General features: G+C 40.3%; 1 protein-coding gene and 1 pseudogene across 23 annotated transcripts in view; one reads left to right on the forward strand and one right to left on the reverse strand.

Moving 5' to 3' along the window:
* The window catches only part of USP54 (ubiquitin specific peptidase 54), a 149,205-nt gene that overhangs the window by 129,289 nt on the left and 1,572 nt on the right, over nucleotides 1-18,344 (forward strand). For 13 of the 22 annotated variants that reach the window (XM_082424374.1, XM_082424393.1, XM_082424376.1 and 10 more), the window contains 5 exons: nucleotides 927-1,122; nucleotides 2,936-4,317; nucleotides 11,787-11,905; nucleotides 12,522-12,662; nucleotides 16,363-16,549. In XM_082424374.1, the coding sequence (XP_082280500.1) occupies nucleotides 927-1,122; nucleotides 2,936-4,317; nucleotides 11,787-11,905; nucleotides 12,522-12,662; nucleotides 16,363-16,549 (2,025 nt within the window). Of the gene's footprint in view, nucleotides 1-926; nucleotides 1,123-2,935; nucleotides 4,318-11,786; nucleotides 11,906-12,521; nucleotides 12,663-14,901; nucleotides 15,039-16,362; nucleotides 16,550-18,344 lie in introns of those variants that run through there. The other 9 variants (XM_082424377.1, XM_082424381.1, XM_082424375.1 and 6 more) reach the window with 6 other exon arrangements.
* The window catches only part of LOC309642703 (protein FAM136A pseudogene), a 294,376-nt pseudogene that overhangs the window by 95,660 nt on the left and 180,372 nt on the right, over nucleotides 1-18,344 (reverse strand). The gene's annotated exons all lie outside the window — the stretch shown is intronic.

Below are 18,344 nucleotides of genomic sequence, written 5' to 3' on the forward strand. Positions count from 1 at the left end.
TAACTTTAACCGCTATGGCTATGGCACTTTTGACTAACTTCACAATAGGTATTATTAGTGTCGTCACTCATTTAGGATAAATACAGCTTTTAAGTCTCCTCACTCTCACTCCCCCAAACTGAGGCACTTTAGCTATCTTTTGCCCTTCAGATTTCTAAATGTGCTAGGCGCTGTCACTGTGGCCTATGGATATTTACTGGAAAAGCCTCAGCAGGAGTCTACAAATGAACTATCCAGCCAGACCTACCTTCTAATCCCAAAATAAAGTTAGATCTCAGATGTGAGGTTAGTCTGCTCTTTCTCTAGTTACTGACTAGTGAGGTGGAGCTTAGGGCAGAGGAAATGAATAAATTGGCTGTGACTTCCCAGGCCTGTGACTTTGTATTGCATATTTGATTTTTTATGTTTCTCCCCTGCCTTCCTGCTATGCTGCACCATAAGGTTACAGCAAGGGACTAAGGCTTAGAATTTGTATCTGGTTCTTTAATGTGACCCACAAGAAACTGTGTTCTATAAAGACAGATGCAGGTTTGGATCTTATTTCTGCTGTTGGCCATCGGGAAGGGGGAGATGGGAGCAGAGAATGGAGACCAGAGTCGGACAGGTCAGTTGCAAAGGACAATGAGAGTGGCAACGTCTAAGATGGAAGCACCAGTTTATCTTCCTGACTCATTTTAGTTTAGTTTTTTGTTTGTTTTTTAAATTTGAATTAACCTGTTTGGCCTCCATGGCTTCCATGAATGTTCCTTATAGCCAGAGGCAGCTCTGTGCCCTGGACAGCATATGCATGGTCCACGCCTTGTATTCCTGCTGCATATTTTGAGTTTTACTGCATATCTTTGCTCATTTTTGGTTGAATTTTATTCTTTTTATTTTTGTTTGTATTTTTGTGTTCTGTTTCTGCTATATTTTCTTTTGCATTTTAGCTAAACTAAGACTTGCCCTGCATGGTGCCAGCTCTAGCACGCACAGCAGAGCCCTAGTCGATAAGAAGCTGCAAATCAGTATTCGAAAAGCACGGAGCCTGCAGGATCGCATGCAGCAGCAGCAACCATCTCAGCCGCCGTCGCAGCCCTCAGCCTGCCTCCCCTCACAGAGGGGAGCCCTCCCTCAGCCAACAAGGTAGTGCCTGGGAACCATTGTAGTTTATGGACGCCAGGGGAGGAAGTGACCATGGGTGCTCCATAGCCAGCTCTCATTGTCTTGGCGACTCCAGGGGAGAGAGAAGAGTCCTCTGAAAAGATTTCTTCTCTCAGGTCAGACATACAATGAAAAGCTCATCCCACTGCTGGTCCTTTTCTTAATAGTTCTTAGAAAGATGCCGAAAGTATAGCATAATAAATAGACCACTTGTCTATATTTCCTGTGGGTGAGTTAGTCTCTGGACTTGTGTAATAACATGATTATTAAATTTGTACCTATTATGGTCTTAGACATGGCAATCTGAGTTACATTTCACTTTGCAGTAGAAACCGTGTGATTTATTTTGGGATTTCAGTGCTTCCTTGACGGACAGGAAGCAGAGAAAGCAGTCTTCCTTGCTCTGATTGATCCATTGAGAGGAGACACAAAGATTCCCTTTGTTTTGCTTCCCTATGGTCAGGAGTAGGAAAAAAGTCCCCATGGCCATTGGTGTAGCTTCCCCATTTTAGCCCTTGAAATTGGCTGTTACTGAGAATAGATAGATTTAAGTAAGAATTAATTTTGGCTGTTAACAAGCCTGAGTAGTTTTCAGACTATAAACATTATAAAAGAAGCTAACATTTTTTGAATATTTGCTCAGGCACTAAGCTGAACACTTTTATGTTTTATTTTATCTAATTCTCACAATAACCTTAGGAGACAGGGATTACTATTTAGCAATGGTTTATAAATAAGAAAACTCAGGCTCAGAGAGGATGAGATAAGTAAGGTACCCAGGATTACTCAGCTAGTAAGTGGTAGAAGCATGGAATTCAAATCCAGGTCTGTTTGACTCCATTCGGCTTTCCTTATAAGTAATATCATATTCTTCAAAATGTTGTAAGGGTGATTGAACGACTATGCCCACAAAAGTTTATAGTGTATTATCATTCAAATCTAATGCTCATAGCTAGGATCTTCCTCTTTCTTCTTTTCTCCTATTGTTTACCCCACTCGCTGAATGCTAATTTGAGAATCTGATCAGAGATGTGTTTTGATTATAAGCAATTTAGGCAGCTAAACTCTTTTCAGAAAACTTCTGCCATTAGATGTATGTGAGTGATTGAGGTTTTATCTAAGTGCTTCTAGCCCTGAGTTCTTTAGGTCAGAAATACAAAACAATTAGTAAGAAATCAACTAACTGCAGTTAATCCCTACTTCCACTCCCAAATCTCAAGAGAGTCACAGCACATTACTTTGGGGAAGTATCTCAGTAAATAAATACAACCAAATCCAGATTATAAAAATACACTTGAAATGGTTGATTTTTATATTAATCCCAGGAGCCCAAATCATCCTGTACTCTGTAAATGTGGCCTTCTGGTTCTTTTGGCTGATCTGCCTCTCAGGACCCTACGGATGAGTGATTTCTAGGCTTTGCTTACCTTCTACTGTCATTTGCATATGGGATGAGCAATTTTTGTTTTTGAATTTGTAAGTAGAATATGATTGGAATGGGACTTTACAGGGAATGAAGAATATTAGCAAGAGCTTTACTTACTATTACTGTGGGCAACTTTGATGAGGGTATTTAATAAAGAGAATTAATATTACCTGTTACTTAGGTGTGAGCTGACTATGTGCCTTCTCTTGTGAACCTCTGATCTGTTGACTCTACTTATGCTTGTCTTTCCATTTATTTTCACCATTACCTCTGTGAATAGCTAGAAATGGGAACCAAATGAACAGTTATTTTTGTAAGTGATCTTGTCAATTAAGACAGCTTATGACTGGCTCTCTCTATTTATTTCAGTGAACAGCCTATCCCGCTCCAAGTATTGTTAAGCCAGGAGGCCCAACTGGAACCCTACATGAATACAGAGTTTGGGGCCAGTTCTTTCATCCACTCACCCGCTTCCTGCCATGAGTCACACTTGCCATTATTCCCAGAGTCATCTGCCCTGTCTGCTCCACAGCACAATTCCTCTGGTGGGTCTGCCTCGAAACTTCTTACTTCTGTTGAGGTGGACAGCATTGACCCCTCTGTGTTCCACAGGCAGGGCTTACATAAAACACCAGGGAGAACTGAGAAGAATTCTCATCATGGTTGGAAACCAGAGGGTGAGCTGCAAAGCTACAGGGGGGACAATAGCAGCTGTACCAGGTTCCCCCAACAGGAAGGAAGAGGCACTGATCAAGAACAGCTATTCCAAGAAAAGAGGGATCCTGCTGACTCATCCCAGGTGATGCCTTGGCTACTACAGCCAACTGGAACAACCACCTCGGAGAGAGGAGATGCACACAGTCTAGGCTGTGGTCCTTCAAGTTCATCAGCTCAGCCCAGCCTTTCTCTGTACAGGGCCTGCCACCCCATAATGCCTGCTCCTTCCTCATCTGTGCTTCACTCTCCTAATACCTTACAGAAAACTAACCAATGCCTCCAAACCCAAAGCCTCAAAACTTCATTGACTTCAAAAGTGGACGGAGGCAGCGAGGAGCCCTATAGGCCAGAGTTTCCTACCACAAAGGGGCTTGTCCGCTCTCTGGCAGAGCAGTTCCAGAGGATGCAGGGCACCTCCACAAGGGATGGTACAGGTTCCCAGGATAGAAGTTTGCCAAACAGTCGAAGGAAGGACTCTTCCCTTTCTGACTCAAAGCCTCCTTTCCCACAGGGTCAAGGGAAAGGTCATTGGCCTTGGGCAAAACAACAGCCCTTGGTGGATGGTAGGAACAGACTGCCTTCCTGGGGAGAGCCTGCTGATCATCCTTCTCTTGCCATGAACTCTGGGCTGCCTAATGGTGAAACTTCTAGGGGAGGACAGTCCAGGTTGGCAGAGTCAGGTATTTACCATGGGAAACCGTCTCAAGTGAGAGATGCTAGGCCTAAGGAGCTGGGCAGCAGTGTCGACCTGGGGACTTCCTTGCCTTTGGATTCCTGGGTGAATGTTACAAGGCTTTGTGATTCTCAGCTTGGGGTCCCTGGGCCAGGAATGAAGTCCTCCCCTCCTGATTCCCATACCTGTGTAACCTATCCAGAAAGAAACCACATCCTTTTGCATCCACATTGGAACCTAGACACAGAGCAGGAGACCTCAGAATTGGAGTCTCTCTACCAGGCCAGTCTTCAGGTTTCTCAATCTGGCTCTTCTGGATGGGGGCAGCAGGAAGTGGCCTGGAACCCACTGAGCCAAACAGGTAAGAATGCAACCAGGGGCAGGGGGTGTGGGAGGCATAGAAAAGCTGAAGGCAGGAAGATAAGATCAGAAGGGGGATGGTGTTCTATGTAAATAATATCCTCAGCTTAGGAGGTGGCAGTAAGAACTTCTGACTTTATTCATAAAGACTTCATGACAAGGGCTAGACATTTTTCTGGCTAGAGTGGAGAATGGGGGCAGAATCATCACTCACAGGCTAGTTCCCTCCTTCTAAAGAGACCAGTGAGTATTTGCCCAGGGCTGCTGTAGTATGAATGCTAAGGAGTGGTTCCTAGGCCTTTGAGAGTGACTCAGCATGAGGTATGGGAGGCTGAGAGGAAAAGTCATTCTTCTATGGCTTAGGAACAAGCTCCAACTTGCAGTGAGGATGTTCACATTGAGCCAAGTCTCCAGTGTGGCATATCCAGATCGTACTGAACCAGCAATACCAAGACCTTCCCTGATCCGTTCAGGAACTACCAGGTTTAGAATTTTCAAGGTGGTATGCTTGTAGGGTACCTGTTCACCGACTCTTTGTGAGATTATATTGTGTGAAGAGTGAAGTCTAATGTTAAATGCACAGCACAGAATTAGTTCTGTAAACTGAAGACATGAAGGATATTTATAACTTAAGATTGATGTACTTAAGAATTCCAAAGCCTGAACTATTGTTGTGTCTCCATCATTAACTGTCAGTAAAAATTTGGACAAGTCATTTAATATCCAAGTTTTTACCTATAAGATGAGAGAATTGGTTCAATAATTTTTTTTTTTTTAAAGATACCTTCCAACTCTTTAAATGATATGTATGATTCTGTAAAATTAAACTCAGAGAAATTTATCTTCAGTTTAGGTGGTATAGTTCTTTGCATGCAGCCAACCAACATTTAATTATAGCCAAACAAGTGGTTATTGAAAATCTTCTATATTCCCAGGAGCATCAGAGTGGGGGATATCATATAAATATAAGATTTAATATTAAGATATGTTTTTTAGGATCTCCACTCTAGTGTAAACTTTGCAATAACATTTATTAAGTGCTCCTTAGGTATTAATACATAGGACAGGGCAGTATGGGAAGATTACAAAGAATGAGGAAAAGTTGGAGTTTGCCTCAATTAGCTTCCTCTCTAATATAAGGGAGAAAGAATATACAAATGTCAAGTATTTTAAGAATCATAAACACATATAAAAAATATATTGCAATTAAAACTGAACTAACCAATTGAATGTCAAACATTATATTACAAACAAAACAAAACAAACCTTATGTTACCCCACATAGCAACATTTTTTATTGTAGATGGTTTTGAAAATATATAAAGTAACAAAAATCATTGATAACCCCGGCAGTAGTTTCATGAGTTTACTTCTGGCTTTGGGTTGCCGCCCCCCACCCCTGGTTGACATACTTTTTTTTTTTTCTAAATTTCCCCTAGTTTACTTTTTTTTTCCTAATTAATTTTTATTGGAGTATAGTTGCTTTACAATGTTGTATTAGTTTCTACTGTACAGCAAAATGAATCAGCCATACATATACATATATCCCCTCCCTTCCGGACTTCCCTCCCATTCAGGTCATCACAGTGCACTGAGTAGAATTCCCTGTGCTATACAGTACGTTCTCATTAGTTATCTATTTTATACATAGTATCAATAGTGTAGTGACATGCTTTTTTTTAAAATTGAAGTATAGTTGATTTACAAAGTTGTGTTAGTTTCAGGTGTACAGCAAAGTGATTTAGTTCATATATATATACATATATATATGCGTGTGTGTGTATATATATGTATATATACATATATATACATATATATATATATATATATATTCTTTTTCAGATTTTTTCCATCATAGGTTATTACAAAATATTGAATATAGTTCCCTGTGCCATGCAGAAGGTCCTTGTTGTTTATCTATTTTATATATAGTAGTGTGTATATGTTAATCCCAAACACCCATTTTTATCCCTCCCCCTCTTTCCCCTTTGGTAACCATAAGTTTGTTTTCTATGTCTGTGAGTCTATAGTATTTCTGTTTTGTAAATAAGTTCATTTGTGTCATTTTTTTAGATTCCACATATAAGCGATATCATATTATATTTGTCTTTCTGTGACTTACTTCACTTAATATAATAATCTCTAGGTCCATCCATGTTGCTTCTGGTTTTGTTTTTTATGCATATATACTATATATTTATTTGTTTTGTTTTTACAAAAAGCTGGATTATAATATATGTATATAGTTTAGTCCCATGATTTCTTACATTATATCCATAAGCATTTTCCCTTTGGAAAAAACTACTTTTAATGACTATAATATGCTGCATATGAATACACCATAATATATTCAACCATTCTACTGTGGTTGAATATTTAGGTTACTTAAAATTTTTTGATAATACAGCACTATGATGAATATCTTTCTACTTAAGAGTTTGGCCACATTTCTGATAAACTCCTTAGGATAAACTTTTAGAAGGGTAATAAATAGTTGAAGGTTATAAACTTAAAAAAATCTCTTGATACATACTGGCAAACTCAGGAAGATTATACTTCTGAAAACAGTATGAAAGCGTACCTACCAACCATTAATATTTACTTAATAGTGAACAAAAACTAATTTAAAAAATCCAGTTAATGAATCAGTCCTCAAAATAACTTGTCAAACCAAACTAGGCTTTATTTTGGTTAGAGTCTCTTTTTTAAATTGAGTCTTTCAGAACTGACGTGGCAGAATAAAGAAGAGATCAGTGGAATAAATCAAGAAGTAGACGACGAAGGAAAATGCAATTAGGATCCATATATGACAGAATATATCTTTAGGGGAGTCTTCCTTTATCTTATTGTAAAGCATTTATTAAGCACCAAATTACTTTTTTTTCTCCAATTTTATTGGTATAGTTGACAAATAACATTGAAGTTTAAGGTCTACAGTGTGATGGTTTGATACATGTATATATTGCAAAATGATTACCACAGTAAAGTTAGTTAACACAGCCATCACCATACCTAATTACAATATCTATCTTTCTTTTTTTTTGTGGTGAGAACATTTAAGATTTACTGTCTTAGCAACTTTCAGGTATATAGTAATACAATATTGTTAACTATAGTCATCATGCTATACATTAGATCCTCAGAACTTATTCATCTTATAACTGGAAATGTGTACCCTTTGATCAGCATCTCCATATTCCCCCCACCCCCTGGCTCCTGGCAACTACCATTCCATTCTCTGTTTCTATGAGTTTGGCTTTTTTAAAGATTCCACATATAAGTGTGATCATATAGTATTTGTCTTTCTCTGTATGACTTATTGCTTTAAAAAAAAGAAAGCTTTATTGATATATAATTTATATACTGGACAATTCACCTATTTAAAGTGTACAGTTCAATGGTTTTTTAGGATATTGACAGAGTTGTCCATCCATTACCACAATCAGTTAAAGTGTTTTTTCACCACCCCCAAAAGAAATCCTGTACCCATTAGTATTCACTCCCCAGTAAACCTCTAATCTATTTTCTGCCTATAGATTACCTATTTTGGACATTTCATATAAATAGAATCACATAGAATGTGGTATTTTGCAACCAGATTAGTTTTGACATGACTATAGTTCCTAAAGAGTTATGTGAACACTGCCCTTGACCTATATTCTAAATTTCATAGTATTTTGAAGTTGCTCACACATCATCTTAAAAATAAAAAATAACTTTTTGTTATGGAAAACTTCAAATATATTCTAAAGTAAAGAGTAAATGTTATAATCACCCCCTTGTTCTTATCACTAACTTCCACGGTGATTATCTTGGCCAATTATCAACAGATGGCTGATTTTGATTTAGCGACCCCTCCCCCCGCCCCCGCCACTTTCCCTCCCCACTGGATTATTTTAAAGCAAATTCCAGACATTATATCATTTCCTCCATAAATACTTTGGAATGTATCTCTAAGAAATAAAGACTCTTTTTTAAAAGGCAGAACTATAATATTATTACACCTAAAAAATTAACAATAATTTCTTAATATAATACAGTGACTAGCCAGTATTCAATTTTTTTCAATTGTCCCACAGATGTCTTTTCACAGTTGGTTTATTTCGAATCAGAATCCAAACAAGATCCACACATTGCATTTTGTTGATGTGTCTCAAGGCTTTTTTTAAGCCTGTAAGATTCCTGTTTCTTTTTTCCCCTTGCCATTTATTTGTTGAAGAACTTTGGTCATTTGTCTTCCACGTTTTAGATTATATTCTAGGAGAGAATTTTTTGTTGTCATTTTGTTTTTAAAACATGTTCTCCTAAGGCCCTCTTTTTCCCTATAACTTGGTACTTAGGGCTAGAAGGCTTGATTCTTGATTAAAATCAGATTTACTTTTTAAAAATAAGAATATTTCATAGGTAGTACTTAGACTTCTTATATCAAGAAGTACATAACGTCTGGTAGTCTTTCTTCTTGTTACTATTGATCAGTGAGTAGATGTCACCTTAATTCTATCAAATCGAGAAGTCCCCTCAACAGTACTCCTTACAGAAGGCCACCTCCACCTCTGTTTAAGTATCTTTAAAGGAATCAGTGTCTACTCTCTTCAGGAGGTTCCAATGGCTACCTTCTTGTCTAGGTAGGAATCACATTTGACTTGATTAGAGGAGCACTAAATTCTAACCATTACAGCTGTAATTCTTAAATCTGGCTGCCCATCATAGTCACCTGAAGAATGGGTTTTTTTTAAAAAAGAAGAATTTTATTATTATTATTTTTTAAAATAAATTTATTTATTTTTATTTTTATTTATTTTTGGCTGCATTGGGTCTTTTTTTTTTTTTTTTAATGGAATGGTTCTTAAGTAACCACTTTTTTTTTTGAAATTCACGTTCTTTTATTTATTTATTTATTTATTTATTTATGACTGTGTTGAGTCTTCGTTTCTGTGCGAGGGCTTTCTCTAGTTGCGGCAAGTGGGGACCACTCTTCATCGCGGTGCGCGGGCCTCTCACCATCGCGGCCTCTCTTGTTGCGGAGCACAGGCTCCAGACGCGCAGGCTCAGTAATTGTGGCTCACTGGCCCAGTTGCTCCGTGGCATGTGGGATCTTCCCAGACCAGGGCTCGAACCCGTGTCCCCTGCATTGGCAGGCAGATTCTCAACCACTGCGCCACCAGGGAAGCCCCTGCATTGGGTCTTCATTGCTGTGCACGGGCTTTCTCTAGTTGCAGCGAGCAGGGGCTAGTCTTTGTTGCGGTGTGCGGGCTTCTCATTGCAGTGACTTCTCTTGTTGCAGGGCATGGACTCTAGGCACGCAGGCTTCAGTAGTTGTGGCATGCGGGCTCAGTAGTTGTGGCTCACGGGCTCTAGAGCAGCACAGTCTCAGTAGTTGTGGTGCACGGGCTTAGTTGTTCCACGGCATGTGGGATCTTCCTGGACCAGGGCTCGAACCTGTGTCCCCTGCATTGGCAGGCAGATTCTTAACCACTGCGCTACCAGGGAAGCCCAGAATAATTTTATATAAATGGGATCATAGCACACATGATTTTTGTTCTTGTTGTTTTATATTTATTTATTTATTTTATTTTATTTTTGACTGTGTCAAGTCTTAGATGTGGCATGCAGGATCTTCCATTGTGGCACACGTGCCCCTTGCTGCGCTGGGCGGGCTTCTCTCTAGTTGTGGTGCACAGGCTCCAGAGCGTGCAGGCTCCAGAGCACATGGGCTCAGTAGTTGTGGCACATGGGCCCTCTAGTTGTGGCCTGCATGCTCAGTAGTTACGGCGCATGGGCTTACTTGCCCCATGGCATGGCATGTGGGATCTTAGTTCCCTGACCAGGGATTGAACCCACGTCCCCTTCATTGGAAGGCAGATTCTTAACTAGACAGCCAGGGAAGTTCCCATGATGTTTTTATTATAGACAATTTTTGTTTCTCTCTCCTTCCCTCAAATCAATCCCTACCATTTATCCCCCACCACCTTCTCAGACAGTAATCTAATGTGCATATTTCTGTATTTCTCTGTTCATATAATCCTATATAGATCTACATATATAGTGTTTTTTTGTTTGGGGATAATATTACAGATTTTTTTCCTTTAACTCAACAATACTTGATGAAAATTCCTCTAAGTCATCTAGTTTAACTCAATTCATTCTTTTTAGTGGCTGGACAATATTTGATATTGAGGATACTGTAATGTATTTAGCCATTCTGCTATAGATGGGCATTACTTTATTTCTAGTTCTTGGCCACTACGAACAAGGCCACAATAAACAGATATTTTTGCTTCTTATTCCCAGGAGTAGAACTATTGGTTAAGAGGGTAAATATATTTTCAGTCTTAATGGTTATCTCTAGATTGCTTTTTAGGAAAACTATAACATTTCACATTTCCTCCAACGATGTTTGAGGATATTCTCCCACACTTTTTGTGGAAACCTTTTAAAAATTAATATTCCCAGGCTCCAACCGGAAAGATTCTGATTCAGTAGGTCTGCGGAGAGGTACACAAAGCTGTATTTTTTTTAAAGTTCTAGATGAATCTGAGGTAGTATTGGAACCACTGCATTTAAGCACAAGGAAATATTGAAAAAACTGGCCTTCTAGCCTAGTATCAGCAATATCATGCTTTAGCCAGGGACACATATTAGAATCAAAATATCAAATCAAGACATGAATTGGCAATAGACATATATATCAAATGTAGGTCAAGGATGTGTGCATTTTCAGAATGGAAGGCTTAGTTAGTTGTATTGGGGCGAGCCCCTTGGGAGTCGCATATCCAGCTTGGAGCAGCTCATCTCTTAATAGTCTTGCAAGATTTTGAGGAGGAGATAAACATTTAGAATTTGTTTAGAACTTAAGTGAATAAAAGAGAGAAGCTAATGGGGGCAATAAAAGAGCACTGCACATACAAAATGTTGCTGAAGAGCTCCTGCTCATAGTATATAACTGGAAGTGTAAATGCAGAGACTTGAGTTTTAATCCTGGTTAAACTTCTTACTACTTGTCAGATCCTGGAACTCATTTTCCTGCTTTGTAGAATGAGGCGGTTTAATATGTGATTACTATGATAATTTTCAATTCCTAACCAGACTGGAGATAATAGTTCCTTTGTCATCACAGACGCTCTAGAGAATCACTATATCAGATAATTTCCTCTGTATGTATTATAAGTCTTGGGCCCAAGGCTGACAGAAGCAAAGCTGATTATATTTACTATTCAGCTATCTGTCCACAGAGCCCTTTCTCAACAAGGTTCTTCAAGGCCTGTGTTCTGAGATCCTTATGGCCTTATAGGAAGCTATCCATATTCTGAAACTCCTGTTTCTACATTCCAGGAGCCCATCCTCCAGTGGATTCAGAGATGCATATTTGTTATTTAATGAAACAAGAATTCCTGAGTTTTGTGCTGCCAGGCTGAGTTTAGACTCCAGGAGAAGAGATGGCTTCAACTTGTATTATGTTTTCCTCCTCAGGCTCTACAGATGGTGTAGGGAGGAGGTTGCGCTCAGCCCCTGGCCTTGATCTCTCAAAGACCCCGACAGCAGAAATGGAGCACAGTCTCCATGAAGCCAATACAGTGTCTACTTCTCAGGTAGCCACCTCAGGTGCTAAAGTTTTGGGCATGGGGTGATGTGTTGGGAGAGAATTATGGAGAGATATGAGTGGTAGGGTTGGTGGTAAAGCAGCAGCATGGTAATGTGGGGCTACTGGAAGAGAAGAAGGTCTATGATTGGGCTTCTTCTCCTTTTTTTTGTTTTTTCTTTTTTTTAACATCTTTATTGGAGTATAATTGCTTTACAATGTTGTGTTAGTTTCTGCTGTATAACAGTGAATCAGCTCTACATATACATATATCCCCATATCCCCTCCCTCTTGCATCTCCCTCCCACCCTCCCTATCCCACCCCTCTAGGTGATCACAAAGCACGGAGCTGATCTCCCTGTGCTATGCGGCTGCTTCCCACTAGCTATCTATTTTGCATTTGGTAGTGTATATATGTCAATGCTGCTCTCTCACTTCGTCCCAGATTGGGCTTCTTTTGAGTGAGAGGAGATTGCCACATGGCCACTACCTTTTAAATACATCTAATTCAGATATCTACTAGTGAGTCTTACCCTATTCTCTCCCATATCCCTCGGGACAGGGCCTGTGGGAAAACCACAGGTCTGGTGTTATGTGTCTGCCTGTGTGTGTCTGTGTGTTCGAAGGCTGCATCTTGCCGAGGCCCCAGCAGGGAGTGTGGGGAGGATGATCAGTATGGTGCAGAGAACTTTCGGCGCATCTCACGCAGTCTCAGTGGCACCGTTGTCTCAGAGAGGGAGGAGGTCCCAGTCTCTTCCCACAGTTTTGTAAGTAGAATCAGGGTCTATCTATTCAGAGCATCCTCTTTCTCTTGCTAGGTAAAAATATAGTGCAGGTGAAGGGGCAGGAGAAACTGAAGGTTGTAACCTGGGGGAAAGCCATGTGCACTCAGCAAAAATGAGGACACATAGTCATTATTTTCTTGACACGCATTTACTTGGAGCCTAGAAGAATGTCCCTTCTCTGTAGCAGTTCTGGAAGGTGTATTATAGGCTTCCCCAGGATGAGAAGAGTACTAGCAGCCTCAAGAGGAGTCTCGGAGAAGCCACTGCTGCTGACTGGGTCAGCACCCACTGTACTAATCAAAGGAAGAAGAGAAGAGATGGGATGGAGTATTTTTTTGCCTTTTCTTCTCCATCCTAGTACCTGACTGAGTGGGGTCCAGTGTGCTTTCAAGCTGAAATGAAGCATGTACATTAGCAAGAGAAGGAAAATGATTTAAAATCCTCATCCTTGGGGCTTTTCATATGGGATTAATGCAGTAATCTGTATGTGAAAGGGACAGGGACACCCAAGTCAGCAGAGATCAGCAAACTCAAATAGTTTCAGTGGTTGGGTTTCTAAAACGTGCCTCTTGAGAATTTCACCCACTTGCCCAAGGCAAGTTGAATTTTTATTACAGTAGGGGTCAGGATACAAAGCACCAGTACATTGAAGCATGCTCACCAGGTCAGTTTGATAAATACTAAAAAACAGGTCTTAAATATGTGACATAAAAATAAAAAGGTACAAAAAGAAAACTGTCTCTTCCACCAGTTCTTCAGATCCAACTTCTTTCCCTAGAGGTAGTCATTTTTTTCCAGTTTATTGCTCATAAGTTTCTAAAGAGCTCTGAACATTCTTTTTGGAAAAGGTGGTCTTTTCTTCCCAATATTTGTTCTCATATACCTTTAATGGCGAACTGTTATTTTCCTAGGAGAGTTGGCTTCCTTTGTCCTGACTTCTGTATCATTCATTTATTCATTGATTTGTTCTTTTTTTTTTTTGATGTGGACCATTTTTTTAAAGTCTTTATTGAATTTGTTACAAAATTGCTTCTGTTTTATGTTTTGGTTTTTTGGTCGCGAGGCATGTGGGATCTTAGCTCCCTGCCAGGGATCGAACCCGCAACCCCTGCACTGGAAGGCGAAGTCTAAACCACTGGACCGCCAGGGAAGTCCCGATTCATTCTTTTAAACAAATGCCTTTTGAGCTTATGTTCTAGGTATTGTGCCGGATGCTGGGGAAATGGTGGTGAGTGATCTAGATACAGTCCCTGCTCTCATGACTTTACAGCCTACTGGAGGAGACAGATAAATAAACAATTGTAATATAATATGATAGGATTTAATGCTATGGAAGCATAATAGAGGGGACATCTAAACCAGGCTTGAAGAATCAGGGAAATCTTCCTGCAGGAAGTAAAAAGAATGTAGCAGATAAAGGCACCTGAAGCAGACATTAACTGAGTTAAAAGAAGCTCATTGGTATGGCATGATTAGAGTCTGGTGAGGGAAGGATGGAGAGTATTGACAAGTGAGCCTGGAAAGACTATAAACAAGGGTCATATCATGAACCACAGTAAGGAGTTTGGGAGGATAGAAGTGGACATACTGGAGAGCCAATTAGGAAGTAAAAATTAATGTGTTTGGTACCTACTTGCCTGGATATGGGGAAAGGAGAATCAAGGATAATATCTAGGAATTGTGGGTTGATAATGATAATATTTGAGGGAGGAGAAGCAGGAATATATTTGGGGGGAGAGATATCTGCAATTTTGGATATATTAAACTTGAGTGGAGATAGGTATCTGGTAGGCCTTTGGTTGTGAGACATATAAACTTGAAATTGAGATTCAAGAATCATAGCCACTAAAAAGAGGAAAAGAGTATTACAAAAAGAGGAGAGGAACCAGGACATATCCCTGAAGAGTATCAGATTTAAGGTGGTTCTTCTGAAGAACCCCAAAAGGAGACTTGGTAAAAGAGACCAGAGAGATAGAATGGAAACCAGTGAAGAGTGGTGTCTCTTTCTTCTATGGCTGTGTCGCATGCCGAGAAGACTAGCACCTGGTCCTTATGCTATATGGTAAATGCCTACCATGTGCCATGCTGTTGTTAGGTGCTATGAGCACACACTGATGGAACAACACAAAATATCTTACAATCTAGTAAAGGAAATAAGATATACTGGCATATAGATTATTTTATCTAATATATTATTTATTAAGTGCCTGTAATGTTCCAGGAGCTGTTCAAGGTGCTGGGGATACTGGAGTGAAAAGAAATGTATTCTACTAGGAGACAAAGACAATAAACAAGTAAACCCCAGACAATGTGTGATAAAGAAGAATAAAACAAAGGAAGAGGATAAGGAGTAAAGAGGTAATAGTGGTTATTCTCAGGGCTATTTTTGATAGAGTAGTGAGGGAAATCAGCCCTAAGAAAGTAACATTTGATCAGAGACCTCAGTGACATGAAGGTGTAAGCCACGGGAAGAACATTCCCGGTAACAGAAACGCAGAGTGTAAAGGCCCTGAGGTGGAATGAGCTTGGTGTGTTTGAGGAACGTTAAGAAGGTTAGAGTGTAAAAGGCACAGGAATGGTAGGAGATAAAGTGAGAAAGATCAGCATTGCCATATCACATAGGAACTTGCAGGCCACACTAAGGAGGTAGTGGGCTGGAGATAGGAAGACTAAATTGGAGGCTGCTGCAGTGGTCCAATTGAGTTTAAATATAAAACCTATATAGGTAGAAATGACATTACATGGCATAGGCAACTAATGGAATTGTGGAAGAAAAGTGCAAAATCAAGGGCAGTGTCAACATTTGAGTCTAGGTGACAAGAAAATATGGTACCAGGAGGAGGAGTTTGGAAGAATATTGGTTCAATTTTGGACATAGTAGTGTTTCATATGTTAAAGGGGATATTTCTGAGATTTTGCCACAGAAGCGAATGTTGAATGGAGTATAGAGCAGGTCATAAGCGTCAATGGGTACAAACTTGACAGGCAGCACCAAAGTGGAGACTGTGGAGTGTAGCAGTAATGGGAAAGATGGAATAGAGAGTTTTTGATTGTACATTTAGTGAGATATATATTAGTTCCCAATATTTAGAGAGAGCGTAGAATTTTCTTTTTCAATCTCTCAGGCTTTCTGAATTTCTCTCATTTCTTCTCTATTTTTAATTTCTTAATTTTTAAATTTTTAATTATGTATTTTTTTAGAGGCTTTTGTTACTTTTTTTTTTTTTTTTTTTTGGCCATGCTGCACAGCTTGTGGGATCTTCGTTCCCTGACCAGGGATTGAACCCGCGCCCTTGGCAGTGAAAGGGCATAGTCCTGGACCACCAGGGAATTCCCATCTTCTCTATTTTTAAATTTCTATCACAATCTCTCTAATTCTACTGTTAGCATTAAGGAGTTTGCTAAAGACCTTGATGTTAGGTTTGGGAAGGTGAGGGTTATGAGGAAGATAGATTAAGGGAAGAGAATCTGTAGTTTGGTGTCTCCAGTTCATAGTGGTCAGGATGTTTCCTAGAGGGGCTGATAGGGAGAGTGACAAGTAAATTGGGTCCCTCTCTAGATTAAGGAATGCTTGTACTCTAGTTCCTTCCATCTCCCCCTGCTTTCCTCACTGTTTACCCAACCATATCCTGCTGTGTGTTAATCCTCATCTCTATGTTTTTTTGTCTTGTCTCATTATAAGGATTCATCAAACGCGAGGAAAAAGCCTTTGGAAACCGGGCACCGTTGTTCCAGCTCCTCTTCCCTCCCTGTCATCCATGACCCTCCTGTGTTTCTCCTTGGTCCCCAACTCTACCCATCCCAACCACAGTTCCTGTCCCCAGATGTCTTGATGCCCAGCGTGGCAGGGGAGCCCCATAGACCCCCAGGTAACTCTCCCCCCTATCTACTATTATGTGCTGGAATGTGGTACATTTCCAGGGACTTGGAAGAATCAAATCAGTACACCTGTTGGGGGGTGGGGGAAGAGGGGTCACAGGTGGGGTTGTAAAGGGATATGAATTACTGCTTTAAAGATGAAGCATTGATCTAGATGAATTATGATTGAATCATTTCTTGGGCAACATGGTCTAGACCAGAGCTCCCAGAATCTAACTACCCATGAAAATGAATTGCTTCAGTCATGATAGGATATGCTTTTAAGTGACCAAGGGGAGTTAATACCCAGTCTTTAGGATCCCCCAAAACAGGAAGTGTCATCTCTATCAGCTAGTTTTCTCTCCTTCTATCCTGAGTCTCAGTTGAGCGATGGTCTAGGACAGCGGTCCCCAACCTTTTTGGCACCAGGGACCAGTTTTGTGGAAGACAATTTTTCCACAGATGGGAGGGGTGGGGGGGATGGTTTGGGGATGATTCAAGCACATTACATTTATTGTGCATTTTACTTGAATTACTATTACATTGTAATATATAATGAAATAATTATACAACTCGCCATAATGCTGACAGGAGGCAGAGCTCCAGCGGTAATGCGAGTGATGGGGAGTGGCTGTAAATACTGATGAAGCTTCGCTTGCTCTCCTGCTGCTCACCTCCTGCTGTGTGGCCTGGTTCGTAACAGGCCATGGACCGATAGTGGACCATGGCTCAGGGGTTGGGGACCCCTGATCTAGGAGGATGAGGAGTGAATGGGAGACTTGGAAAGATCCTTGGAATATCCATGCCATGTATAGAGACCCAGACAATCCTGGGGAAGGTGGACAGTATCCTTTTGGCTTTCTTTGACCCTCCACAGCTAGATTTGTTCCTTTTCCTCCTTATGGGCCGAATCTACAGTTTAAGGCAGTGATTCTCAACGGGAAAGGGGAGGTGCTACTGGCATCTTGTGGGTAGAGGGGCCAGGGATGCTGCTAAACATCCAGCAATGCACAAGCAGTTTCCTTGCACACTCCATCCCACCCCCAAAACAAAGAATTGTCAGCCCAACATATCAGTAGTGCCGAGGCTGAGAAACCGGTCTGTGGATATGTAAATCCCCAGGGCAAGGGATGGTTGTCATTCTTAGAACAGAAGATAGAGTAGTATTGTTGATATTTGTGTCCAAATTTTAGGGAGCTTTGGATATGCAGGCCTTCTGGATAAATGGACTGCATGTTACTCAGTGGAACAGCCAGCTAGCCAGCCTCCTTTGACAGTTATTAGGGGCATCTGATTAGTCAGGCAGCATTTGTTGCAACTTGTTCTGCACCAAATGCTACAGTGAATACAGGGAAGAAAGAAGGCAGCTCTCTGCTCTCAAAGAGCTCAGAGTTTCAATAGTCAGATATACATATGTGTAAGTATAGTACAGGTGTTGATGGAATTTTAAAATAAAGAATGAAAAATATTGTTTAGAAGTGATTTTTGGAAAATTAGTTATTTTGTTTCTTTTAAGTAAAGGGGAATCAATGTATAGAAAAGGCATTCCACATTATGTATGTGGGAGTGGTGCAAACAAAAGCAGAGATCTTGGAGAATGAGCAAGAATGTAAGCAGACACAGCTTAATTTCAGTGAAGGTACCATGTTAAGAAAAACTGAGTGATGCTTTGGAGTGGTGGCTCTAAGGAGTAAAGTTGTCACAGTGAGAACATACATTTGCAGTATTAGAGAGCCATTTGTGTGTGACTCTGTGTGTGTGTGTGTGTGTGTGTGTGTGTGTGTGTCTGTCTGTCTTTTGGAGGAA

This window comes from Balaenoptera physalus, assembly GCF_965194825.1.
Source record: "Balaenoptera physalus genome assembly, chromosome: 14".
NCBI lineage: Eukaryota > Metazoa > Chordata > Mammalia > Artiodactyla > Balaenopteridae > Balaenoptera > Balaenoptera physalus.